At 43.5% G+C, this 25,943-nt stretch overlaps 2 protein-coding genes across 4 annotated transcripts in view; one reads left to right on the top strand and one right to left on the bottom strand.

Moving 5' to 3' along the window:
- The first annotated feature begins 1,006 nt into the window (after positions 1-1,006).
- PACC1 (proton activated chloride channel 1) lies at positions 1,007-25,841 on the top strand. Of its 3 annotated transcripts, none has more exons than XM_058802267.1 (8): positions 1,007-1,180; positions 4,743-4,839; positions 6,477-6,686; positions 8,726-8,880; positions 9,734-9,876; positions 14,953-15,097; positions 18,189-18,293; positions 19,028-25,841. In XM_058802267.1, the coding sequence occupies exons 1-8, from the start codon at positions 1,145-1,147 to the stop codon at positions 19,187-19,189; spliced, it is 1,053 nt and encodes a 350-aa protein (XP_058658250.1). In that variant the 5' UTR covers positions 1,007-1,144; the 3' UTR covers positions 19,190-25,841. The 3 variants fall into 3 exon arrangements, with proteins under 3 accessions (XP_058658250.1, XP_058658251.1, XP_058658249.1); XM_058802268.1 differs by having other exon boundaries at positions 1,030-1,180; positions 4,680-4,839; XM_058802266.1 differs by lacking the exon at positions 1,007-1,180 and adding an exon at positions 1,793-1,811.
- The window catches only part of PPP2R5A (protein phosphatase 2 regulatory subunit B'alpha), a 42,013-nt gene continuing 37,428 nt past the window's right edge, over positions 21,359-25,943 (bottom strand). The window contains exons 10-13 of the mRNA XM_058802265.1: positions 25,776-25,895; positions 25,564-25,691; positions 23,367-23,468; positions 21,359-22,876 (exon numbers count right to left, since the gene is read on the bottom strand). Of these exons, the coding sequence (XP_058658248.1) occupies positions 22,744-22,876; positions 23,367-23,468; positions 25,564-25,691; positions 25,776-25,895 (483 nt within the window). The 3' untranslated portion in view covers positions 21,359-22,743. The remainder of the gene's footprint in view (positions 22,877-23,366; positions 23,469-25,563; positions 25,692-25,775; positions 25,896-25,943) is intronic.

Below are 25,943 nucleotides of genomic sequence, written 5' to 3' on the forward strand. Positions count from 1 at the left end.
AGCTGTTTCAATGGTTATTCACAAAATCAGCACGCATAGTGCAGGTTTCATCTTTGTGATTTAAAAAGCCCAGACATTTTTAGCCTAGGAATGGACTGAATAAACAGGAAATTTTCAGATTAGAGTTTTCCCTATGCTATAAATATGGCACGGGGGAGCATTCAGGACTGGCAGAAGAATAAGCTGGGTGTTTATCATTCTATATAGAATTAAGAAAATTGGAACCTTTTTGCAGTTCAGATGCATATATCACATGCCTCGCTGCAGCGCTGACAAGTGATGATGGGAAGGATTTAAAGCCTGGATGTTTGATCAAATGTACAATAGGATTGTTATTGTCAAAGGACTTCAAATCTTGGTTATTAACTTACTAGGCGTGGGACATAGGCAGAGGGCAATGATCTACTCAGCAGGGACTCCCTTACAGTGTTGCATCTCAATGCAAAAAAAGTTGCACGTGCTTTTTCTTGATGATGCAACATTAACAATTACTTCCACGCTGGGGAAGGAAAAAAATAAATAGCTGTGAAGGTATTTGTGGCCACGTGGCCCGTGAATCAGCCCTTATGTGGTTTTGGCTTTTATTTTCCTGCAGTGCCCCATTGCTGCGGGCACAGTGTGAGTGGGTCACCCCCGGAGTCCTGCAGGAGTTCTGTCTGAGGGTCAAGCACGCCTGGTGTTCTGATGACAGCCTTGAGCAAAAGCAAATTAAAATTAAAATTAAAAAGAAAAATTTAAAAGATAATATCTTGTGCAGCTTCGGGGGAGCCGGCTTTCCAAGTCTGGCTCATGCTTGCGTTAGCAGAGTTTGCGTTGTGAAGCAGAAAAGTCTCATCTCCCCGTCAGGGAGGGAGAGCTGTTCCCACAGAGCTGCCCAGGAGCCCTCAGGCGTGCGCCGAGCAGCCGGAGCGCCCTGCCCGGACTACGCCTCCCGGCAGCCCCGGCAAGGGGCGGGCACTGGCAGGGGAAGGAAAGGGCCGGCCCGGGCGGCTCGGGGGTCCCGGCGGCGCCTGCGTGGCCCGGCCCGGGCGGGGCAGCTCGGCTCGGCCCGGCTCAGCCCGGTTCGGCTCGGCCCGCGGCTGCCCCGCCCCGTGCGGTGCCGGCGGGCGCTGCCCGGCCCCGCGGCGCCGCTGCCGCCGATGCTATGCCAAAGCCAGAGGTGTCCGCATCCTACCAGGAGGTACGGGGGGCCGGCAGGGCTGGGGGCTCGGCGGGGGGGCACAGCCGGCGTGTGGCGATGAGCTCGGCTCGGCGCTGGGGCAGCTGCAGCCTGCAGAAAGCACCGGGTGGCTCGGGTGCGCACGGTTCCCTTCTTCACCTTTGAACGGGGTTAAAAGAGTGGGGTTGTTTCAGCTGTGTGAGGTGGGTACGGCTGGATCTTAGCCGGGGTTTGGTGACAAGGGGCTGGATGGTCTGCCGGGTGGGAGAAGCGACTCGGGGAGCAGAGCTCCCGCATGCGAAACTGAAGCACGCTTTATCACACTGCCAGAAGACCGAGCAGCGCCTGTTCTGCATATCAATGTACGGGCTCCGCAGCCAGGCTTCCTTGCCCGGTCCTATCTCTCCTAGAAGATGCACAAGCAATTTCTGCCAAGCTCAGCAGAGGTAGAGTTACAGCAAAGCACTTTTGTATCTTGCAGGCAAAAGGAATGTAGATATCTTCCTTCCTCTACACGTGACGGGTAGTTTGAGGCTCAGTTTTAATACATTCTAATTTAGTGTGGTACAGTCTGTTTAGTTTCAGCTTCTGGTTTTCTCGCCAGGCTAGAAGGCACTGGAAGGTGATGAATCAGCAGATCAGCAAAAGGCCTGTATGAACAAGTTCTTCTTTTATTTAAGGGAGTTTTATCCAGCAGGAAGGTTTTAGCCCGTGACTATCCAGATGGGGTTGACTTGTGTGCTTGTACCTAGAGAAGGTGCTTGTGAGAGTTAATGAATCTGCACTGATGCCTGAAGTGTGCACATGGGCAATGCGTGTTGTGTTTCCACCCTAAGTATCAGCCACCACTGACACTGCCCCCCATGTTTGGGTTTATCCCAAACTGTAGCAGGAGTCAAGATAGGATGTGTGTGTAAGTGCAGCACCTGTGTGTCCTTTCCTTCTACAGCAGTCTTTGTTGCTTCTGCCCCTGGCAGGAATGCTCAGATGTCTGGAATTGCCTTTTCTGGGCTTCTTTTTGGCCAGTGCTTTTCTGTGTACAGCACTGAAAAAGAACTGCTGGGACATGGGCAGGTTCCTGTGGTTCTTTCTCCCTTAGCTGTATGTGCTGAGCCCAGAGGAATGAGTGAAGTTGTGCTTCATGCCCTCCCTGCCCTTGACATCCTGTGCTGTCTCTGCATCCTGCTGCAAGGTCAACGGCCCTGCAATCTGTGCTCCTTCTGACTGGCACCACGCTTCACCCCTTTATCAAAAATACCACGTGGGGAGGGCTGGCCTGGAGGGTGAACCTGGCTGGCTGCTCCAGGTTTGCTGTTGGCAAAGCCCTGAGTCCAAGGGGAGTGGCAAGTGTGAACTGCAGTCAGCTGTCCTGCAGTGTCCTGTGCTGGCATCCCAGTCCCAGGGAGGCTGCTGCAGGGTGTGTGTGTGAGGTGTTGGGTTTGTAGGTCTGTGCTGCCCTGCCTCACAGAGTCAGGGTGCTGTGTGCTGCTCAGAGCACAGTGGCTGAGCCATGCACAGCCCTGGGATCTTGGTGACCTCAGTTCAGCATCTGCAGTAAAATATAGCTGGTTTTAGCTGTCCTACACATCAGCTCAACCTGCTTACTGCATCTGAGGCACTGTTAGTAGTCCTGCTCTTGCCTGGCTGTCCTTCTCTGGCTTTATCTGTGGGAAGCTTGTGAAACATCGTGAACAGAGATAAGAAAACATAGTTGCATATTGTTTGGGGTTTTTTGGTTTGTTTCTAAAGAGTGCTGAAAGTTTGGGTTTTCTGAGCTTACCACAGAATCATTTAGATTGGGAATTACCTCTAAGATTATTTTTCTTCCACTTGTTGAAAAAAATTGCTGTAGGTCCTCTTGAGAAGATAGGAAATGTTGCTTATTTTGTTCTTTTTTAACCTTGTGTTGAGATCTCATTGGCATGAGGAATAGAATTCATTTACCCTCCCAATAATCTCAGTCATTGAGGTGCCTGTAGCTGGGGAATCAGAGGTGTGGGAGTCAGCTGAGGAGCTGTAGTGACTTTGTGACTTACATTACATTTGTTGGATCTGCTCTGGTATCAGCAATGTGCACAAGTATGACTGGAGCTGGTTTCTTAGCTGATTTAATGTAACCAGTACAAGAGTTCAGTGAGTATTTCTTTTGGGTCAGAGTAGCTTATTTTGGGTCAGATAAGCAGAACCAGCGTGTTTCTACAAAAAGAAGCACAGTTTTAATTTTCCCTTATTTTATGGTGATAATTGAAAAAGGTGTCTTCAGTTGGACCCTTGTAAGAGTCTTGCACGTGAGCTTAGTTTTTAGCCTACAAGTTACCTCTTCACTTCTTGCCTCATGCTATGGGAAATCATGCTTTATTTATGTACTAAGCATTTAAAAACAGCTGGGTAACTGCTTTCATCTTGCTTTGCACGATGGAAATGAATACAGAAATACAGCAGGAAGTGAAGGAGACTTTACGTCAGACTTTGAAAGTGTAAAATGAGTGGACTCTTTCCTAATAGGTGCTAATGAGGACCTGGTAATGGCATAATGATGATTTCAGCACTGAATTAAAGCTGGGTGAAATGAAAGCACTCCCTTATGGGTACATTCACGTTTCTGTTGTGTAAGTTAGGGGTGTAGTGTTTAATAGCATTCAGTGCAGCTGCAGCATTGGCTGTGCCCCGTTTTCCTTGAAACAAGAAGAAGGCTAATGTGGTGTGCTGCAAGCTCATGCCTTGGTTTGCATTGCTGTAATCTCTGTGTCAGTTACCACCAGGAAAGAAAGCTTGGGAAACATACAAGAGATACTCTCTATTTATAATGTACAAAGTCTGCAGTGCTCCACAATGTGGTGTGATGTGTATCTGCTGTGACAAACCTCTCACTCTGACAGAAGTGGCCTGGCAGTTTGAGCCCTGAGCTCTGAATAGCAAAACAAGAAAATATCTGGTCTCTGTTGGTGTTTCAGAAACACTGGAAGACTAATTAGTTGCATAACCACTAATATGTAATAATCTGCACAGTGAGATCAAATAAGGACCAGAAATACAGAGATGCTTGACTGTTGTTTCATAATGACCCTGCCACGTGTGGCTGTGACTGTATTTCAGTGTCTTGCCTTAACACCTGTCAAAATGCATCTCCTGCTTTTTGTACCTCTTTATTAAGAGGTGCTAATGCTCTGTTTGCTGCTATGTGCTGTGGTTTCTTTATGCCTAACAATATATTCTTCAGTGACAGAATGAAGTTCCTGCTTGTCAGAGAACACACACTCCTAATTGTGGGGTTAAAGTGTGTTGGAGCTGCTGGGGAAATAATTACTTTGAACTTGAATGGAAAGGTGATGTTATTGTTGAGGCAGCAGAGTAGAAGTAGGTTAAATTTGTAGCATGCAAGTCACTTGATTTGTGGCTCTAAGTCTACAGAGCTGTGGCTTTGTCTTGTGAGCAAGTGGAACAGATGTTGGGTGCTCTTGGACTGGGGATATATTTTTGTGTGTTCAGTTAGTTGGAGCCTCTTTTATTTGTACCATAGAAATTCCAACAATTGCAAGTTGAGAGCATGTTTGGAAATTGAACCACTGTTTTAACTACACAGCTGAGTGAAGATGTGGAGCGAGTATCTGAAAATCCAATGGAGGAGAGAGAAGGAGATATGGAAGTTCATGAAGATTCCAGCTCTGTTATTTTACCAGGTGAGAACTATTGACCCAAAAATTACTGATTTTTAGGGCCTGTTACCTGCTGCAGTGTGTGGCTGTGGTCGTTTTGGTTTTGCTAGTTTATTGCACTTCTGAAAGTAAACAAAGCACTAATTTCCCTTACTTCACTAATTTAATTTATTTATTTTATGTGAATCAGTACTGATGGAAAGCCAAGGAGGTTATCCAAGGACTGATAGGAGAATATTTCTTTGTCAGGAGCTGTGCTCAATCAAACCACGTTCAGCACATCTGACTGTGAGATATATTAGTGTGTCATCTTCCTTGATGTTGTGTCCCACCTGAGGGGCAGTGGGTTGCAGGCACAGTCTGCACCAGATTTACATGAGCAAGGTGCAGTGTTGAATAGATGCTTTAACATAAATTCTTAGACTGTCCAGGCTGCTTTTGGAGGGCATGGAGCAGTGTGAAATGGGCTTATTGCAGCTCAGGTGTGGGCACTGAGGTTAGCCAGCCTCAAAGGAGCATGGCCTAAATGCCTTGCAGCTGTTCAAGCCATATTTGTTTCAGCAGTGCAGTTTTATGCACATTAATGTCCTAATTGCCTTGGCTGCCATCTCCTGGCATGTAACTTGCCCATGGACATTTGTAAGTGGTTCTGTGTGCAATAGGGCTCATTAAAAGGCTCCTGTTTGCTGTGGGAAGGCACAAACACCAAACTGTAGAGTGGGAGAGCAGCGTGTGGCATGGCCTGAGAGGGCCTGACTCATTAGGTGACACCACGCTGAACAGTCAGCAGGAAGCATGGCTGCTTATCTCCTTCCTTACATTGAGTTTTAACAAAATTTTGTGGGTTCAGATGTGGATCACTCATGACAAAACGTGATGTGTAACTCAGGGGTACAGGAACCTTTGCTTTAGAAGTATTGCCAAAAGAAATGGCAAATGCAAGGGGTATGGGTAAAGCAGTGTCTGTGTGAGTGAGACTACTGAGAAGGTCTAAAGAGAGCAAGATTTGAAGGAAAGGAGACTCTGGGACAGTTGGGTCAGTCTCTTTCTAGCTGTAATTGAAAGAATCCTTCTATGGAAGTTTTAAATTAATTTTAATTAAGTTTTTAATTAATTTTAAATTAATTTAAATTTAATTTTTTAATGTGCACAAGGAATGCACATTATGAGCTAGAGGGTAACAAGTATCTAGTGACTTGTGCCATGGTGGAGATGCAAAGCATAGATCTGGGCTTGAGCATTAGAATATCAAATCACTCCACTGATGTCTGTTCTGAGTGTGTAAGAATCACTTCAGGCTGGAATTGGGGGAAAAAGAGGTTTTTTTTTCCCAGAAGCAAAGATTGACCATCAACAGACTTTCTCGTGAACTTTATTTAAACTTTGTTTCTCGGTTGTCCTTGAATACAAACCTTGTTTCCTGGCCTTAAACAGAGTGCCAAATTCTGGCATGAGAAAAGGAGACACAGGAGGTTGATTACACCTCCTACTTGAGAAGGAAGTATCTGCCTGGCTGATCATCAAAACTAGAATTAGCTGTGGTTTTTAAAATCAAGCTGAGTTTGAGGCTTACTTTCTTCTCACATGATTGATCTTTAAATGAAAACTCAGCAAAAATCTCTGTATGTTGAAGTCCCAATCCATGTTCTGTTTGGTTCCAGATGGTGAGCTGGGTACCACTACCCCTTCTCTGCGTTTCAGCAAGACCTGCCTAAAGAATGTTTTCTCAGTTATACTCCTGTTTATTTATCTGCTGCTCATGGCTGTAGCTGTGTTCCTTGTCTACCAAACCATCAGTGACTTCAGGGAGAAGCTCAAGCACCCAGTGATGTCTGTCACTTACAAGGAAGTGTCCTTCTATGATGCACCTGGTAAGAGTGGTAACTAGGAAAATGGGTTAAATTCTTGATCATGTTTTTCTTGGATTGTTTTAAGCTTTTGGTGTTCATTCTTCAGAGCCCAGAGTGCATATAATACATTTCAGGTCTTTCATTTCCGCACTTTAGATTAAAAAGTTGTATTGGCTTTGCACAGAAATGTAAATGTTGTATGGGAGATTTTTGGGAGCTTTCATGCCAGTAACATGAATGGCAGAAGCTGTGGAGAATTATGCAGCATTTCATAGATAAGAAGTGTTTTCAGGCTCTAAAATGAGTCCTCTTTTGGGGGAGAAAGTGAATTCCTTTTGGAAATATTCCCCAAACTGTATCATTCAAACAGAGTAACACATGGGAGTAACACAGGAGCTCAGTGCTGCACTGGGCAATGAGATCCATTCACAGTAAAGAGATGAATTTCTCAAACCAACCACAAAATAACCACAATGCCACTTTCTACTTCCACCCTGCCTTGTTTGCAACATGGCATTACATCAGTAGGCAATGAAAATCTGATGTGACTGCAGCAAACAGTGTTGGCACAAAAATGCAGCGTGGCAGCAGAAACTGTTGCAGTTTGCAGGAGGAGTTGCTCCACGGGGGCATTTTTGAATAGTGAGTCCTGTTGTTATTAGTTTTTTTAATTGTCCAGTAGCCATTCATAAGTAGAGCCATGGTAGCAAATGCAGCTCAGTCAGTCATCAGTGAGTTTCCAGTTTAACAATAACACTTCTGTTTGAAGTGTTACCACATTTTCCAAATACCCACTTCAGTAGTTGTGGCTGAAAGGTATTTTCAGTTGTTGCCATATTACTGTAGTTGTTTTTCGCTATGGCCAGTTAGCCCAGCTCTGGAAGTAGTGCCTTATGTTTGGGCCATATGGATCTGACTGTAAGAGCAAACAAACTCAAGCTTTTCCCTTTTTTTTCCTCCCCTCATGTGAGCATTTCATACAGCAACAGGAAGAAAATAAGCAGATTTTAAATAAGCAGAGCAACATACAAATAAATCCAAAAGTATTGTTGGAGATCCCTGCAGATCAGAGATCCTAAATCAATGTAGTCCTTTATTTTATTGCTATATTAAAATTATGAGATGGCAAGTTGCAAGCCTGGAGCTCTGAAGAAAGGAATAAAACATTTGATATATGCTGAGTGCTTTGACATCTCACATTTTGGTGGGCAGGTCATCTCAGTTGTGAGTTAATTATATCTAATAATTATACTATTTTTTTTTAAGTTGGACTAGATTATCTTCCAGCAAACTTGTTTGCAATAATTAATATGGCATAGGTGGTGTAAAAGGATTTTGAGGTTTGGCTCTTGTGTTTTGCTAGCCTTCCAAAGCTGAGGTGGCTGAGGCTGCTTGAATGTGCTGTTGGAACAGGAGGTTTATGGCAAATGTGGATTTCCATCCAGGTGGGGTAGTTGCCTGCCCTGCCCAGTGCTGTAAATAATAAGGGATGGCAGCACTTAGTGCATGTTTGATGGCTTTGATTTTTTTTTTTTATGATGTCACATTCAGTTAACAGAAGATATTGTATTCTGAAGAGCATCTTTCACTTCTATTAGCTCAGCCAGTGGTCTTTGATCTGTTATGTATGGTATGTACATTATTTCCAATTAACACGTGATGTGTTAAATTCTAATATCTGAAAACTAAAGCACTACTTGTCCCATTTGATGCTCCCTGACATATTTTACAGATTCATCTGGAATTGGGAGGCACTGATGGGTTAGCTGTTGGCTTGTGGGAAACTTGGTAGCTTCTATGAACCTTGAACTGTTGTAGTTGTTATGAACCTTGAACAGAATATGAGCCCTAGTTTTTTTCAATGCATTGGGGGGGTTCTGTCCTGATGCTGTTGATGGTTTTGTCCTGCCCCAGAAAAATGTGGAAGTGCATGGTTTAATTTGATTGTTTTGTGGCATCTTAAAGACAGCTCAGTATTGTGTGGGATTAAATTCCAGAATGCAAATCGATGTCCTTAGGAAGGAAATCAGTGCTCTCCAATGTTTTTTCTCCCCAAACAGGAATTGCCTTTTACCCAGGCAAGGCTCAGCTGCTCAGCTGCAAACATCATTACTATGATCACATTCCACCTCTGGTGAATCCAGGTCAGCCAGGAGACATTGAATGCACCACTCAGAGGATCAACTACACAGATCCTTTCACTAATCAAACTATGGTAATAACAATATAATAGAACTAAAGCTTGTTCAGTGTGGGGTTTCTGCTCATAATCTTGTTGGAAAGTAAAAGTATGTACTATGTACTGTAAAAAAATCCTTGCTTCTGGTTTGGATTTTTGTAAGCCATCTGTCCTTTTGTTTTCAGAAATGTAAAAGACCCCATCAGTGTATATATGTGTTATGGAAAATGAGCTGTCCTGTGGGTGTGTGCAGCACAAAACCCTTAATGGGATAAAATAAGTCATTTTTCACAGTGAAGCTCTCACCTCATTCTTCTCCTAAATGAACTGGGAAGCATTTTCCTTGATAGGGTAAACCTAGCTCTGATTGAAGGCATTGTCAGTATCCATTAGAGGAGGATAGCTAATCTCTTTTTTTATGTTTGCTGGGAATTCATACATGAATTCCTGCTGGGAATTACATACCATGTTTGTCACACTTGGAAGAATCTTAAATGGGCACCAAGTGCTTCATTACACTGAAATGCTTTGAGCCAGCAAGATGGATACATTGAGGAGTGATTGTCTGTCTGAAATTGCCCTTAGAAGTGTAGGGAAGCTTGCTTCTTGATAAACAAATGTCCAAAACCCACAGATTACCATATTCAATACTTAAATATTAATATTTAAACACTGAATCTTGGTGTAAAGACCTCCTTTTCAAACTGAAAGGAGGGACTGAAGTGGCATTCTTGTTAGGTGTTTTAATAGATGTGTACTTAGTAGCAGCCAGGAAACCCTGTGTGTGTGTGTGTGTTAGATTTCTACAGAGTATTAGTGCCAGATGGTAAATTAATGAACAGGAAATGAGGATTCCTTTGCTCCTCTCACCACCTCTGTTTGCTTACAGAAGTATGCTTTGGTTGTTCAAGGCCCTCGTGATGTGAAGAAAAGGGAGCTGGTGTTTTTGCAGTTCCATTTAAATGAAACCGACCAAGATTTCAGTGCCATTGACTACCTGCTGTTTTCTTCTTTCCAAGAGTTTGTCAGCAGGTATGTAAAGGGGGGATGAGCCTGGGGCTGCATTGAACCTGTGTCACAATACTTGTGAAAGCAGGGCTTTTTCAGTAAAAACCAGGCATGCTTTTATGATTTTTTAAAATGTTTGGACTATGTTGATGCTCTTTCATGTCTTTGTTTACTAATCTGACCTTTAAAAATGTACTGAGGGCTTTTTCAGTGACAAAAACTGTTCTTCAGCTGTGCTTCAACGATTTGTTGCTGCACTTTCTAAAAGCTTGGAGTTTGTGCTGGCTTCCTGCTGTCTGCTGCCGTGGGTGTTCAGGAAGTGTGCTGTGCTGGGCAGTGTGTCAGGAAGTGCACCAAGAACACAAATATTTCTGTACCATTTGGGGGTTTTTAAAGCAATTGCTGTAAAGGTCAGATCCCTAGATTGCTTTTTTGTGATTTTATTGAAAGATTCACTCTGGTTTTTTGTATTACTGGCTTTATTTAAGATTCTGCAGAATGATGTAAATTCATATATGGGGTTTTCAAAATTGCTTTGTATTGGTTTGACGTTGTTATCATTGGAGTGTCTAATCTACCTTCTAATTTTAACAAGAATGGAATTAATCTTGTCTTGAACTTTCTTGAAAGACCCACTCTTTTTTCCACCTTTTGGGAATAAATTTCATATTTAACAGTTTATTTTTTGCTTTAATTTGAATTCAAGATCCGTTCTTCTCTCTGAGATCCAGATTAAAAGTTAGTCAAGAAATATTAGTCATAGTGACACCTGATAGAAAACCTGAATTTGATAATAGATGCTCAGTGAAAAAGGGACAGGGTATAGAGGACCTATGCAGAGCAAAATTAGGTGGGGGAGGGAAGAGGACAGATTTTATCTGTTCTCAGAGGCATCCTCAGAGGCTTGGACATGGTCATTCTGATGCTTTTCAGATGGATCAAAGAGTGGGAGTGTTCAGGCATGCCACCTCTGGTTGGCCAAAGAGCAGTGAGGTGGAATTGCTTTTTACAAAGCATTTCTGCTTCAGGGAAGACATCCTAAGTCTGTAACTGTATTCTGTAACTCTACTGAAACACCTCATAAAATGCTAATGTCTGGGTGTTTTAGGCATTGATATTTTAGGGTGAGAGACACCAGTTAAGGGTAGTGGTGTAGAAGGTGCTGCTCGTTCCTTATGTTGTTCATTTCTGGTTTTCTGGCTTGTGCTCTGGTAAGAAGTGCTTACAGTGGCACCACTTGCAGCAGGTGCTCAGCTCTCTCTGTGCTGCCAGGCACCAGCACTGCCTGGGCCAGCCCTGGTGCTGCAGCTGGCTGGGGACAGCATGAGCAGCTCAGTCTGTGCATCCTCAGGCCTTGGCAGCCACAGGGAAATGGGGATGTTTGGTTGGGCATGCATCCTCTGTGCCTGCTTGGAGCAGACAGTAGGAATAGGAGTTGAAACTGGTTTTGAGCTCACCCAGGTGAAGGGTAACACTGGCAGGGGGATGGAGGCCTTAGTGGTAAATGATCTGCATGTCTAGATGCAATAAAGGAAAAGAACCAGCTGTGGTTTTCTGCAGCATCCTCCCCAACTTTATACAAATGGTGTGGCTTGTCTTGCTCAGTGCTGTGCTTGCTGTCCCAGCATGAGCTGGCTGGGCTCAGGGCAGGTTGGGAGTTTACATTTCTCCTGACTGTGAAAAGTGCACGTGAAACTGCACTGTGTGTGTGGAGAGCACTCATTCTGTCCAGCTTCCAGCAGAAGAGAAAACAGAAATGATTTCTTGTTCATCAGCAGATGCTAAATTTAGCTGATGGGAAGTCTGGCTTAAGATATCTGTAGAAACTGTTGTGTATCCTTCCATAGAGCCTCTGAAAACTTCAATTACTGGCCTCTGTTAACTACTTCTCCTGACAAAGTGTCTCACTGGTTGTGAGGGCCCAGAATAACACTGTGCCCAGCAGTTCATGTACACTGTTATCAGAGGTGCCACAAGCAAGAAAAAAATGGCAACTTGTACCTTTAAGAGATTTTCTGTGCTGCAGTAAGTGCTGAGGACTCGAGCAAGGCCCAGTTGTTTCTGTCAAGGGCTTCATTCTCTGCAGCCCTTCTGTTAAAATTGGATCAGACTCCATGAAACTGGCACTGCTCACTGGTTTTGTTCTGGGCTCACAGATCACTGCTGCTCTGTGTGCTGTTGTTGGCCTCTGAGCTGCAGGGAGATGCTGCTGCCTTCTTTTTCTTTAAGGTGGTGGCAGCTGCTGTCTGTACCATATTAATTGGAGGGAGGGAAATAATGAAACCCTTGCAAATTACCCAAAATGTGTGGCTAGAAATACAAGTTCCTCTCCTGAACTGTCATTAGGATAATACATGGGGTTTAGAAGAAAATCCTGAATAAATGCCTGACAAAACTATTGTTAGTGTAGCATGTCAAATAGCTGAAATTATGGATACCAGTGTGAACAGATCAGAGATGATTTCAGGGTCCAAACTGAGCTCAGTGTTTGTGTCTCTGATCTGGATTGCTGCATGCAGAGAAATACAACATAGAAGGACTGAGACTTTTGGTACCACACCAGCCTTTGTTAGATGCTGTGGCTGTTTGAGAGTTTCCTGCTTTGGGAAACACAAAAGCAATAAACACAGATTGGGCTTGAACCATCAGTGGGTTTGGCTCTTGCTGTTGCATTGGAATCTGCTGGTGGCATGTCCTGAACTTCTCTGGCTCTCTTGGGTGGTCCACAGACACTGGTAGTAAAGGATCCATTGCAGCACTACAGCCCAGTCCAGAAATAGGTTAGTGACTCCCTCAGATAAAAAAAGAGAGAGAGAAAGAAAAAAAACCCCAAAACGCAACAAAAACAGAGGTGTGGCCTGTGTGGGTTGTCTGTCTTTGGTGTGAAGAAACTGCCTGGAGAACTGTTTTTCAGCTTAAAATCCCTTTCCTGTCTTGTGTTCACTTGGCTGTGTGTGGTTTTAAAGCTGTGTAATTTGCCCTCTGCTATAATTTGTGCAAAGCTTGTTCCTCTGAGCTGTGCTCCTCCTGTCCACCCCCCTTTTTTCCCCTCACTCTGTGGCAGTGGTCTGGATTAGGGAGATGCCTCTCAGATCACTTCTCCACAGCTTCTCCTAGGATATTATTAATCCTTCTTTTTCCAGCCTGCAATTACTGTCAGAGGCAGAGCACACTGCTGCTGCCTGCCTGCCATTGAAGTTGTGGCTGTAACATTCAGCTCTGTGTCATAACTTCCTGCCTCATTTTTCCATCCTGGCTTGGAAAGCTTTTCCAGGATGCTGTATTTAGCCAGCCATTAGGCATATGACTGCCTGGCAAAATGCTAATTATGTGTGTTCCTCTTGAGTGGCAAAGCACTCCAGTGCTGCCCTGGGCTGTCCCCTCAGCTGCTGCTCTGCCCACATCCCAGGAGGGGAGGCAGTTGTTGGATTAGGTGTTCCTGTGTCACTGGTTTGCTCTGGGGGGGAGCAGGCAGGCTGTGGCCTTTGTCCTTAGGCTCTGCCCACGTCTCTCCTGTGGGAGGTGGAGAGGTGCCATCCTGTTGGGGCCACTAAACAAGCACCTCATGTCAAAATAAAGATATTCCTAACTTCCTAGGACACCCTGGGAACAGCATCTGCCTTGATAAGTAGCAAAGTGTGTTAGTTTTTATTTCCAATAATCCTTCTGTTTTCTGTGCATATGCACAGTGGAATTCTGTGTCTGAGTCCATTGCCTGAAGCCCTGACTTGAGAGAGATTGGCTTTGTCCCATGGACACGTGTGTATTCATCTGTTGAGCCTGAGCAGGTGCTGTGGTACAGAGTAGCCATCAATTTGATATTTATATCAGTGCAGTCCTTTTGGTCCTTGTAGACAAGGCACCTTGGTTTGTAGAAAGAAAAGAAGCCCTGAGTTTGAAAACTAAGAAAAAAAGACAGGAAAACTGCGAATCCAATCAGTGCTGGACAAATCTTACTGATTTCTGGGACTAGAGCTTGCTTCTTCACCTCTGCTTTTCTCCTTTACTTCTTTGCATTTTTCTCCTGAAAGATGAAAACACCTTCATCTCCTAAAAGACCTGGTTATGCACAGCCCCTGCCACAAAAGCAAAGAACACTCTTTCCCTTCTCCTAGGTAGATGGATTTAGTCTGCATCAAAACCCTCTCCCTTCTTTTAATGACCAGCATACCCTGGCATATCTCTAGAACCTGAAATCTGCCTTAGTAAAAATAGCCTTTAATGGTCCCTGACCTCTCACAGTGGTTTACCCCTTCTTCTCAAATGAAACCTGATTGGAAAAGCAGCTGCAGGGCTGGGCTTATTTCACTGGGATGACATGGAAATGGCTAAAATCACAGTACTGAAGAGCTCCAAGCAAATAGCATGGTTAATTCACTATGTCCTGTGCAGCTGGTAGAGAAGAGATGGAGACCAGATATGCCCTAAAGCTGCCCCTTTACTACTTGCAGCATGAGGGGTCTTGGAAGCCCTAAAGGTTTACAGGCACAGTATTAAAAAACAAAACCCCAGCCAAAACACAGGAAGCAACCCCACTGTTCTGGGGGCTGCAAATAGCTGGGATTGCATGTTGGGATAACAGTTACTGCAGGTGGGAGCCTTACACCAAAGCTACAGTGCTTCCAAAATAATAGGATTGTACTGAATATCAATTTTGAGGCATTTTCAGCATGTCTGCATTGCAACTGATTTATTTGGCAACCAGAAATGAGGTGAAGCACCCTGTCCTTCCTCTAGGCTCTTCCTGCTGGCTCTTGCTTCCTGACTTGGTGATGAGTTGTTTCCTGAGGTCCTGGCTCTGCTCCTTTCTGTCCCAGGGGTGGCTGCTGAGCAGAGCTGAACTCCCTGTGGGCAGAACAGTCCCTGCAGGCAGGCAGAGCTCCAGGGTTGGTGGCACCAGGTAAATCCTCTGCAGTTAAGGATGCACCAGTGAAGGGCTGCCATTCATGAAAACATCACTACACAAAATGTTTTAGATGTGTTGAATTTAGCTGGTAGAGAATAAAGGGAATTGTGAACATAGTTTGAAGTACCTAGGTCTGACCTTCTGCCTGCAGTGCTCAGTTTGGTCAATAAAGTAATGCTTTCTTTTTCCTTTAGTCCAGAAAAAGCAAAATTCATGAAGGACTGTGAAAGCTCATACTCCAGCTGGAAGTTTTCTGGAGGCTTCCGAACTTGGGTCAAGATGTCCTTGGTCAAAACAAAAGAAGAAGATGGTAGTGAGACTGTTGAATTCAAACAAGAGGTAAAAAAAATAAAATTATGTTTGGGGAGTTTGGTTTTGTTTCATTGCATCCATGATGCCAGTTTGCACTGAGCAGTTTTGACTCTCATTGCTCCCACTGTTTCTCAAGGAGGGATTCTGTAGAAGTGTAAATGTCTTGATGTGCTCAGCTGTTGGTGTGGCCTCATGGCAGAGCTCAGGAGAACATCTCCTGACAGGGAGGCCAGAAATCCCAGCCTCACTTGGGTTATGACACCTGTAGTGTCATATTAATTAATTATTAAATGATAGTAAAACAGCTACCTACAGTTCAGGGTGGAGAACAATTGCCAGAGGAATTGTCTAAGTAGCAGCTACTGTTGGAAAGAGTAGTGTTTAGGTTGCCACTGATGTTAGGATGAAGAGGTAAATGTAGGCCTTGTATCCTTTGTGGCATTTTATGTCTGTTTTTTGTTTGGGTTTGGAATTTTTAGCTGTTGAGTGTCCTTAGAAATGTGGAGTAACTGCACTTCTTGCATCATTTAAAACTAGAAAATATGCAGGTGGAAGATGCCAGCTTATCTAGAGAGGAAATGAGCCTTTCATTCCTGTTCTGTTCACATTAATGCACAAGAAAATAATTGTGTTTTGACTTTGTTTGCTTCCAGTGTTCGTTGGAAAGGAATGAAAATGAAAAATTTGATGAAAATTTTAAGAGCTGTCCTTTCCAGAGGGTGTCTCTTTCAGAGATTACACTTTCTCTTGGTCCTTGGTACTCTTGGGAAGGTGTTCTGAGGAGAGCAGAATGAAGCAGACTGTTCAGTTCCATCCCTAGTTCTCACAGTTAGGTGTTACCTGGCACAGCCTTAAGGGAACCCAGAGGTGGGACTGTGAGGGGAGGACACTCCTACTCCCTAGAGGAGGACAGGAGGCAAATCCAGAGTCATGCAAGTCCCAAGGCAATACCTTGCTTTGGAGGAGAGGAAAGAATGCACCAGTCTGCTGCTGCTGCCATGTAAGCACTGACAGCAGCTGTCTGTCCTTCATCACCTACAGCTCTTTATCATTTGCCATTTGGTGCTTACCAAGTATAGGATTTTTGAAAGTCTTCCTTTGTGTGCCCAAGTGTAATGTGTCTCAGAGTGAAAACAAAAGGCTGGCTCAAATTCAGGGACTAAAGAGTTTTTTGTGACCATAAACATCTATTTAGTTCAGCAGTTATAGACTTACCATCTGAGTAAGGGAACACTGTTGCTGGTTTGGGTTTTCTGTTTGTTTTGTGGGTTTGTTTGTTTGTTTTTAATAAAACCTAGGAACCAGGAATCAGATCCCTATTAATAATACAACAGAAATTGAAACAACTCAGACATAATTTGCACTTGCTTTGTTTGTCAGTACAGCATCTGCTCAAATTGCACCAGGAAGTCCATTAGCCTTTCAGATCCAAACCTGGGAGCTGGCATACTGCAAAGATGGATACAAATACCAGGTCAAACAGAGCAGAACTCACTCTAACTGGCCCAGCAGCCATTCATTTGGATTTTCCTCCTTTCCCATTGCCTCAGTTTTGCCTTGTTACTGTTTGTTTCCTGGTGTGCAGTTTTCTTGGATGAGTGTGGTTGGGACACTGGCGCCCTGCAATAAGGAATCAGCTGTGGAAGTGTGGGGCAAGTGCTGGAATCCAAAGTGCAGGGAATTCTCACAACTTTGGGCCTGTAAGCCAAAGCTTAGAATTAAACACTGGATTTGATCTGAGGCCTTGGGAAAGGCTTCCAAACTTAGGTGCTAGAAGCAAGAATGTGGATTTATAGTTTAGAGCAGAGACCCATTAAGCTAAGTAGAGGAAAGTTCAGAGTTTTAGGGTCCAGTACTGTAGGTTTGTGTGTCATAACATGACTGGCTAAGAAAGCTTACACTGTAGTATGAGTCCATAAGATGAAATATTTAAGGATTGGGTGAAAAACATAAATATCCTTGTTGGCAGTGTTTTATTGGTTAATAAAAGGTCTTGTAACTGGAGGTGTTGTGACCTTCTCATGAACCATGGGGTAAAGATGTGAGCTGAACTCACCCTTCCTGCCTGTGTAGAAGATAAGGAAAATAAATGGCACCATCTAAAGCAGCTCAGAGGTTCTGTCTCTGACTCATTCACAACTCCTCACAAATCCTCACAGGCAAGTCTGCAGCAAAGGTGTTTGACCAGAAACCACAAGCTGGGGATGCCCCATGTGCTCTGAGTGGCCACGAACAGTGTTCTAACTCCTGCTGCTTCTTGCCTGCAGCCTAAAATCTGTTCAGGGCTGGGGCTGTGGAGAAGACTGAGAGAAACCCTGAGGTATTTGTAGAGACACTGCACCATGGTGGATCTGAGGCTTTTGTGGCAGCTCATCCCTCATGCCATGGGAATTCTTGTAAGGAGATGAAGATTGTGGTCTCCTTAAAGACTTCCAGCTCTGCCTGGAAAATTGGGCTCCCAAAACATGGAACAGGCATGCTCTTCCATCATCTCTCTCACCACCTGGTTGTGGTTCTTGAGACCCTGACTTCATGTGGCTGTAACATAGTCTGGTATCCTAACCCAGTTCCCTGTTGGAATTGTGTTACAGCTCTGCTGGGCAGCATTAGTTTCAAGTGGTGACCTAGTTAATGGGCACTGCTGGGAAGTGTGGCTTTGGTTGTTAACACCTGGCCTTCTTTCCTGCCATGTTCATTCTGCACTTGCTGGAATGTTCTAGTTTATTCTACAACCTGTTTTTCAAATAGAAGGAATCTTCCTGCCACCATTATCTGGTTCTGTGGCAAATAAAACAAATTTACCGTTCATTCATGAGAACTTTCCAAATGTTGTATTATTGCAAGTAAATGAATTTTGGAAGTAAATTGTCTCCTCTTGAGAGGCAATGTAGAAATGGTTGTAGTGTGATCCTGAGTGAGAATAGGAAAATAATATGAACGTGAGACAGAGGGAGGAAACTGCCCTTGCCATATTTTGTTCTAGGTAGAGAAAGGCTGCAGTGGAAGTCTCTAAACAGTCTGGTTTCTGGTTTTCACCTTCTTACAGGCCTTCTTTGTTGCACAAAAGACTCATTGTACTGCTGGAGAGTAACCTGCACTTTTCTTTCCCTGTCCCCAGACCAGTGTGGTTAACTACATTGACCAGAGAACTAAACCAGGGAGTGACCAGCTGTTCTTTGTGGTGTTTGAGTGGAAAGACCCTTTCATACAGACTGTTCAGGACGTGAGTAACCCTCCAGTCCCCTCCTGAGTCACTGTCTGACTGTGCAGCTCGTGCTCCGTGTGTGCATGCACCTCCTCTGTTACCTCACCCCACAAAGAAATGCAGACAAGAGTGAGGATACTTCTGAAATTCCAGTGTAGGCTCTTCCTTATGTCCAGTAATGCATTCTGTGTGGAGGTCAGGGCTATGTGATGCTGTTCCTTGGGCTGGTGACACTCAGCATCCTGCTTGCAGCTAGAGGTGCCATGTGGCTAAGAAAAGCACCTGTCCCTGTGTTCTAGCAAAGGGTAGCTTCAGGGCAGGGCTGAACTTCTTGCTTTTGTTAGTCTGCTGCATAATCTGATTTAATGACTTCTTTTTTTTTTAATTGACAAGAAACCTAGGCTGAAATAAGAATAATAAAAATAGCCTGGTGTATTTTTTATCCAGTATTAGAATAAATATATTAGAATAAAATGTGCTGCTGTATTTACCTGACAACCAAGGTCCAGCAGAAGCAAAATCTTGAGTGTTGGTATTTTCTTGCCCAAAACCAGAGTGTGAATTGTTTTCTTGCCCAAAACCAGTGTTAACTTCTGTGTGGGACAGGAGCTGGTCCTTTGCACTCCTGGTGTCCCAGCAGGACCCAGGCCCCTCCTTGGCCTTCAGAGCCCAATCCTATTCCCACAGCTCTCACTCCTCTCTACCTGTGTGGAATCAGATGAGGGGACTAATATATTTGTCATCTCTTTCAGATTATCACAGCAAACCCCTGGAACATGATTGCTCTCCTCTGTGGTATCTTTCTGGCCCTGTTTAAGGCAGCAGACTTTGCTAAGTTAAGTGTTAAGTGGATGATCAAGATCCGAAGAAGGCACCTGAAGAGGACTCGGCAAGTAACAAACCACATCAGCTGAGCCTCAGACTGTTGGGCTTTTAACTGTTCATAGCAGGAGGGACAGAAAGTGACTGGAATGAACTGCAATCAGCAATTCAAGCTGAAAACCAGGTATGTTTTATTCCAGAGAGATGCTGGCTGGAGGAACAGCCTCGTGACCCGGCCCTGGAACTGCAGAGGCGCTAACTCTAGGACAGGTCTAACAAACTCATGCTTTTCTAGTCCAAGTTTAACAAGTTTACCTGCGTGTATAGGGGAGCCAAGGGGAAAGGAGGGAACCCAGTCATGTTCAGAAAGCCATCCCTGTAGTAAATTGTGAAAAGTGGACAGTGTTAGAATGTTTCTCCAGCAGACGCTTTAGTTTCTGCGTCAGCTGTGAGCTGCTCCCGTAGCACAGTCACTGCCCTGATGGTGCTTAGTGGAAGGCAAAGTGCTCTGCAAACATCCTGGCCTCTCTTCTCCAAAGTGTACTTTAAAACAAAATACACTGGAATTCCATTACATGTCATCTTTAAATCAAAGTACAATGACTTTAATATTAAAAAATACTTCAAGTAATCTATTGTGTGCCTTCTTTGAAAGTACCTGCTCTCAGGTTGGGAAGGAGCTTCACAGGAGGCAGGAGTGCTGTGGCCTGAGGATAAGGTGAACACCACAGACCAGTCCAGCTCAAAGGAAACTCAAGCACCAGGACAATGTGGGGGGCTGAGCTGGTGCCTGATCTCAAAGTCTGTCTCAGGCTGTTGTTTATCCCTCCTTCTCTATCAGTCTTTCCTAAGGAAGTGAAAAACAGTCTTTCCTCAGCAGGCATGTTACTGTGATTCTCTGTTCTGTAGGGAATGCCTGCTCACCAACTGTGCTGGGGTGCTGGTGTCTTTTTCTTCCTTATAAGTCCTTTGTTAGCTGGGATGCCTGACTGGGACGTGTGGAGTCTGCAGGGAGCAGGGCACCACGGTGTGTTTGCTCTGAAGCCTTTGCTGCAAGGATGCCAACTCAGAGTTTGCTTCTTCCTTCCTCTTCCAGCAGAGTACTCAGAGGAGTGAGTGTGTCCAAAGTACCCTCTCACCTTCCTTCCTTGTTTTTTGCATCTGGGGAAGCCTTTTGGGACAAAATTTCCTACTTTCAGCTGGCTTCCAGAGCAAATTAAGGCACTGCATTGACCAGCCAGCCTTAAACAGGGGAGCAACAACTCATTGCAGTAAGATAAATAAAATAGCAGCACTGGCTGTTTGGGGGAGAATGTTTACTCAGGGGACAAAGATGTTTCTATGGGAGAAAGGTGGTGTCCAGTCCCCACTTTCAGCATCTCACAAGGATGGTTCCTGTGCACTAGTGCACTGCAAGGGAATGAGATTAAAGTGGACAAGACCAGCAAAGGCCAAACACTGCATGGCTGAAGCAAAAAGAGCTACTCCATCCCTGGGTGATGGGCAACAGGACAGAAACCAGAATCCCACACACTTAACCCTTCCACATCAGGAAAACCCCCAGACTTTACTGCCTAACAGCCTATGCTATGGCAGCTGAGCTTTCTTGATGCCTCCCTGCCAAAGGAACACCCAACTGTTCCTTGAACAAATGATATTTCTTGGATTTTCCAAAAAATACAATTTTCTATTCTTAGATTTTACAAAAAACAAACAACAAGAAATTAGAAACAATTGGAACCAGTTTTGATGGATCCTACTGCGTTTTTTCTTCTTTTTTTGCTAATGAGGTCAGAGAAGGTAAGCTGGAAGGCAATGTAGCTGCAGCTGTGGGGTGAGCAGAAAGCATAGTTAAATAAAGGATAAACTCCTTTTTGCAGTATGTACTATTTTTTCCCCTCAATAAACTCCCACAGCAGTCCGCTTCAGTCACATCTCAGCTGTCAAGATGTTTTGTTTTATAAGGAAATGTTACAAGAGCAGACCAGTGATGCCAGCCAAGAAACCTTTCTTTTACATACCTATTTATAGGAGCAATCCTGACAGCAAGTGTTGCACAATTTGGAAGGCTATCTTGCAGCTCCTCTGTTGTTTTTTTCCTATTACTTAAGCCTGATGTCCCTATTTGTAAGTTTGGGAAAAACTTGTCACAATTACAAATGGCAGTGATTCATTCCTTGAACCCCTGCAAGGTGTTTGGTTCCCCAACATTTGTGTAAGTTATTTTCATTTAGGCTCTGGGACAGCTGAACACTGGGAACTTTATTTTTGTCACACACTGGGAACTTTATTTTTCTAAAGGCAAAAAGGCACTGAAGCACTAAACCAAGGTGAGCTGTGCTGGTGTGACTGTCCAGTCCCCTGCCCTCTGTGAAACAACTGCTTAGACACAAAAATGAAGCAACAAGTGCAATACAGCTGGCTCAAAGAGTGGAGCAGGGACTTCCCCACTTCTGGCACTCAGTGAAAAGCCACATTGGACAGTTAAAAAGTTGTTTGGAACAGCCATTCTAATTCTTCTGGTCTTCAGAAACACAAAGATGTGAGGTACAGCACTAAATACAAACATAAAGACTTTATTGAATGCTGCTCAATTCCCCAAAGATCTTTCATTACAAAATTTTTCCACACAACTGCAGTTTAAGAGATTGGAATGGTACTCTGATAAAAGATGTGAAAAAATACTTGATCAAGTAAACAGACAAGACTTCTATTGTCAACTTTCCACCTTTAAAAAACACTGCATTTTCTTTAAAGAAAACAAGGAGTAATTTCTTCACATTCTTTCCTCCTTACTAAAAAAAAAAAAATATAGTAATGCCAATTTTGGTCTCATTCTTCAGTCCATGAGATGCTAATCCTACTGCAGAAACACCCAAGATGAATCTCTCTTGGAGACTGCAGCTCTCTGGAAGGTCCTTGGCTGATGAGGAGCATCATTGATGGGCTCTCCAGAGGAAGCTCCATCCTCAGCTGTAGCAGGAGGAAATCCCTAACTAGCCCAGGACCCCAGAGGCAGCAGCAATGGGGCAGAGGCCCTGGCCACCCCAACCTTTTGCAGCTGATTCTCTCCCTGCCCTGCCTCCTTTCTGACGTGAGCATTGTGTAAATCTAACTCTGAATCCAATCAGAATTCAAGGACAGCTCTGTATCAGAGTTCCTCTTAGAGCTGTCAGGGGCATGTACTGAGTATCTCAGGCTGCTGGGAACGTACCTTGGTTTTATTTGAGAAAATACAGCACAACTAGAAGCCTTTTCTATCATCTTAACCAAAGTATGCAGCAATGTGAAAAGCACATATAAAACAAGGAAAAATGTGTACGTAGCAAACTATACCACCTATGTGCAACACAATCAAAAATTCAAGTCATAATTCTCACCACTCCCGTAATTATTTCACTCATTAAGGATGAAAACTCAGTTCTATGAAACATTGGAAGTGACAGTACATCAATAATTAGACAAATTTACAATATGTTGTGGTAATGACATCACTTAATTGCTGTATTTAAACTCAAATCTTTACATTTGCCAGAGAAAAAAGTTGGCTGTTTCTATTATACTGATGAGGTTTCTTTTGCAAATCCTTATATATTTCAAAAGGGTACAAAAAAAAATGTCTGCCGAGTAGAGGTGGTCATTTCTTTTATTTGGCACTTGTGTTGTGTGCATTGAGCACAGTGTGAGTGCTGTTCTGCTTTTCTGCCATCGCCTTCTTAAGCTTCAACTCCTCCAGCCTTCTCCACAACTCTTCACGTTCCAATTCTTTCTTTTTCTCTCTGAAGAAAAGAGTGAAAGATCAATTTCAGATGTGTTTTAAGCACAATCTGGAGACACAGTGACTTTAAAGTATTAGTAGATGCAAGTCACAGTTAAGTTTTTCTCCAAAGCTATTATTAGAGGCAATTACAGTTTCCTCAATTAAAAAGAGAGGATAGCAAATAAGTAATGGTGAGTGGTGAAACTGTACCTTTGCTCCAGCAAATGCAGACAATTGCTGTAGGGTGGCTTTGCACAGCTGGCTGCTGCTTTAAGGAGGTTCTCTATCACATGCACAGAAATTCAGGGACTGAGCATCTTTGTGAGGGAGGAACAGAGCTGCAGGAGGGGAGCTGGGGCCCTCCTGTCCCTCCCTGGGCTCAGCTCCCCCAGGGCACTGCCTCGCTCACGGGACACCCAGCAGCAAACAGCTCCACCACAGAGCAAAGCAACAGCCACAGTGACAGCCTGGACACATTCACCAGTGGGAGCTGGGGAAAGGCTCAGTACCTTTGCCTTTCTGCTTTGTACGAGCTCGTGAGCTCATCAAAGAGCTTGCCATTCATCTCCATCAGGGTTTTCAGCACGTTGTACACCAGTGCCACAATGGTTCTGCAACAGAAGGAGCACAGCCATAAGATCTACTAAGTGATAAAAACAAGCATTTGATTTCTCTTTTGGATTCCAAGCTTCTTATTCCAGATACTGCTGTAAGGTCAGGGAGTTTCTGAAACAAAATCCTCTCCATTTTATTAATTTACAGAGGAAATTATAGTACAGGTCAACATTTTTTGAAATGGCTATTTAATCCTAAATTCCTGACTTCTGTAATTGCACAGGATATAATTATTCATGCTGTGGCTGTATTTTAAAGCCATTCAATTATGTGAACCTTTAATAAACCAAGTTTTAACAACAACTCTAACATTTGAGCAATGAAATATGAGAGTCTAGAAAAAGAAAACTTCTGGCTTGTAGCTTCACGAAGGCAGCAGACAAACCACAGGCTTAGTCTGGTTTAGCACAGCAAAGCTCTCCTAGCAGTGTTTCTGGGCAGCAGGAGTCCTGCTAGAGAACTAGAATCAAGAACATCAGATCATGGATTTGGGTACCTCAGTTTCCTTAAGACACTCTCCAGCTTGAGCAACACTGGCTGTGTGTTACATGGCTGCCTGTATTCCTGCACTATCCTTCTTGTGTAAATATTCACATTTCAACAAACCATCTTAAATGTTGTGTTATCTCCTTTAAACCTACTCATCTTTATACAAAGAAATAAAAAATCAATAAAATTAAACATTAAAATGCCTGTCATTAAGCTTAATCACTAAGCAAAAAGCAGGTAAACTGCCTTTTCTGTTTTCTCCCTCACTAGCAGTTCCCCAGTGACTGCAAAGCTGCAGCCCTGTGACCTTGAAAGAAGAGTCAAAAACCCCCCTAAGGAAATAACCAAAGAGCCAGGTTTGCCTTTTCAGTGCACTCTGTCCATCGTGGTGGCACTAGGAAATCTCCCAGCTGTTCATGAGAACCCTGTGCTCATTCCATTCAAAATGCACAGCATCCTTTGCCTGTTATTTTTTAAATTTGATTTTTTTTGTACCCTGGCTTTCATGTGGTTTGAGGTCAAAAGCTTGTTTAAAATTTTGGTTTTCTGAGAGGAAAAGTTGGATTTTGAGCAAGGAGTCCCTATCAGACAACCAGATGGATAAAAGCATGTTTTGCTGCCCTCCAAAACAGATTAGAATCAAAGGATTAGACTTTCTTCTCCAAACTTCCTTGTCTCAAGTAGGCAATTATCCTGTGTCTTCTACTTCCTTCATAAAGGGCAACTTCTGCCTGCAGAGAGGAAAGAGGGACATCCTCCAAATTTGCTGAGGTCCCAAATACACTGATGCTCCAAGGACTATTCCCCAGGTTTATATTCAGTCTCAGCTGCTGTGTTTGCAGCTAGACACAGCATCTAGATAAACCCAGAATAATTGCAAAGCCTCCAAGGGCTTAAAACAGGACTTGTGTTTTACTGCAGGGCTGTGGGGGGCTCCTGTTCACCCTGGCTTTTGCCTGTAGAAACTTTATATTCTGCACACTAACTTGCAACTTAATTCAGGGTGCTGGCACCAGCAAGCTTTGCTTTGCAGTATTTCAGTACCATTACTGCTTCTTTCAAACACAGGAATACCAATATTTAACTTGTGGCACCAATATTTAACTTTATAAATATAAAGTGAAGTAGTCACTCATTTCTCATCCTACCATCCTTCACAAGGGTTGCTATTCTCTGATAGGATCTTTTCTTCTTTTTATCTCACTGATCAGCAATAAACACTTATGAAGACACAGAGAGCTGTATTCATTAAAGGACAGCAAAGCACAAACAGAAGCAACCCTTGGAAATGGTTCTGGCCTAAGTAGCATTAATTTGCATTTTGAACTAACACAAATGATCAGATGTGATTACAATATAAAGATCATCATCCAATTTCCTCACACTTTTTCAGTAAATTTCAGGTCTCCATCATAACAGTGCAGAACAGTGAAAGAACAACACAGCTGAAAGTGACACTTGATTTAACACCCAGAATATCCACTCCAATGGATTTCATCTCATTTAAGTAAAAATGAAGTCACATTTAAAAGCTCCCAGTCCAAACCTGAAAGAGGGGACAATTTATTTATGGTGCTACAGATAAAGTGAAAAGTTACATACGGATTCCAGTGTTCTTTGGAGATCTTGTACAAACTGCCAAACATAATTGGTAGAATTTTATCAATGTTCTCCTCAATCAGGCTAAGAATATATTCATTATTCCAGAAGTACAAAGCTCTTTCTGCAACCTGAAACACAAAGTTAAGGGTTCATAACCATAAAATGAGTTACCATGAGGTTTGCTTGGGATTTTTATACTTTTTTTTATTTACCTGAAAATGTGAACTTGACACACTCTTGGATATTTGCTTAAATAAAGGCTCTTCTATTTTTTTGAATTGTGTTGGTTCTATAACATCTAAGATTTCTTCAATTTCACCTAAAAACATTACCTGTTAGTTTAGAAAGGAAAAAAGGATGAGAGTGTTTTATACCATCAT

Source organism: Ammospiza caudacuta, chromosome 3 (assembly GCF_027887145.1).
Source record: "Ammospiza caudacuta isolate bAmmCau1 chromosome 3, bAmmCau1.pri, whole genome shotgun sequence".
Classification (NCBI taxonomy): Eukaryota; Metazoa; Chordata; class Aves; order Passeriformes; family Passerellidae; genus Ammospiza; species Ammospiza caudacuta.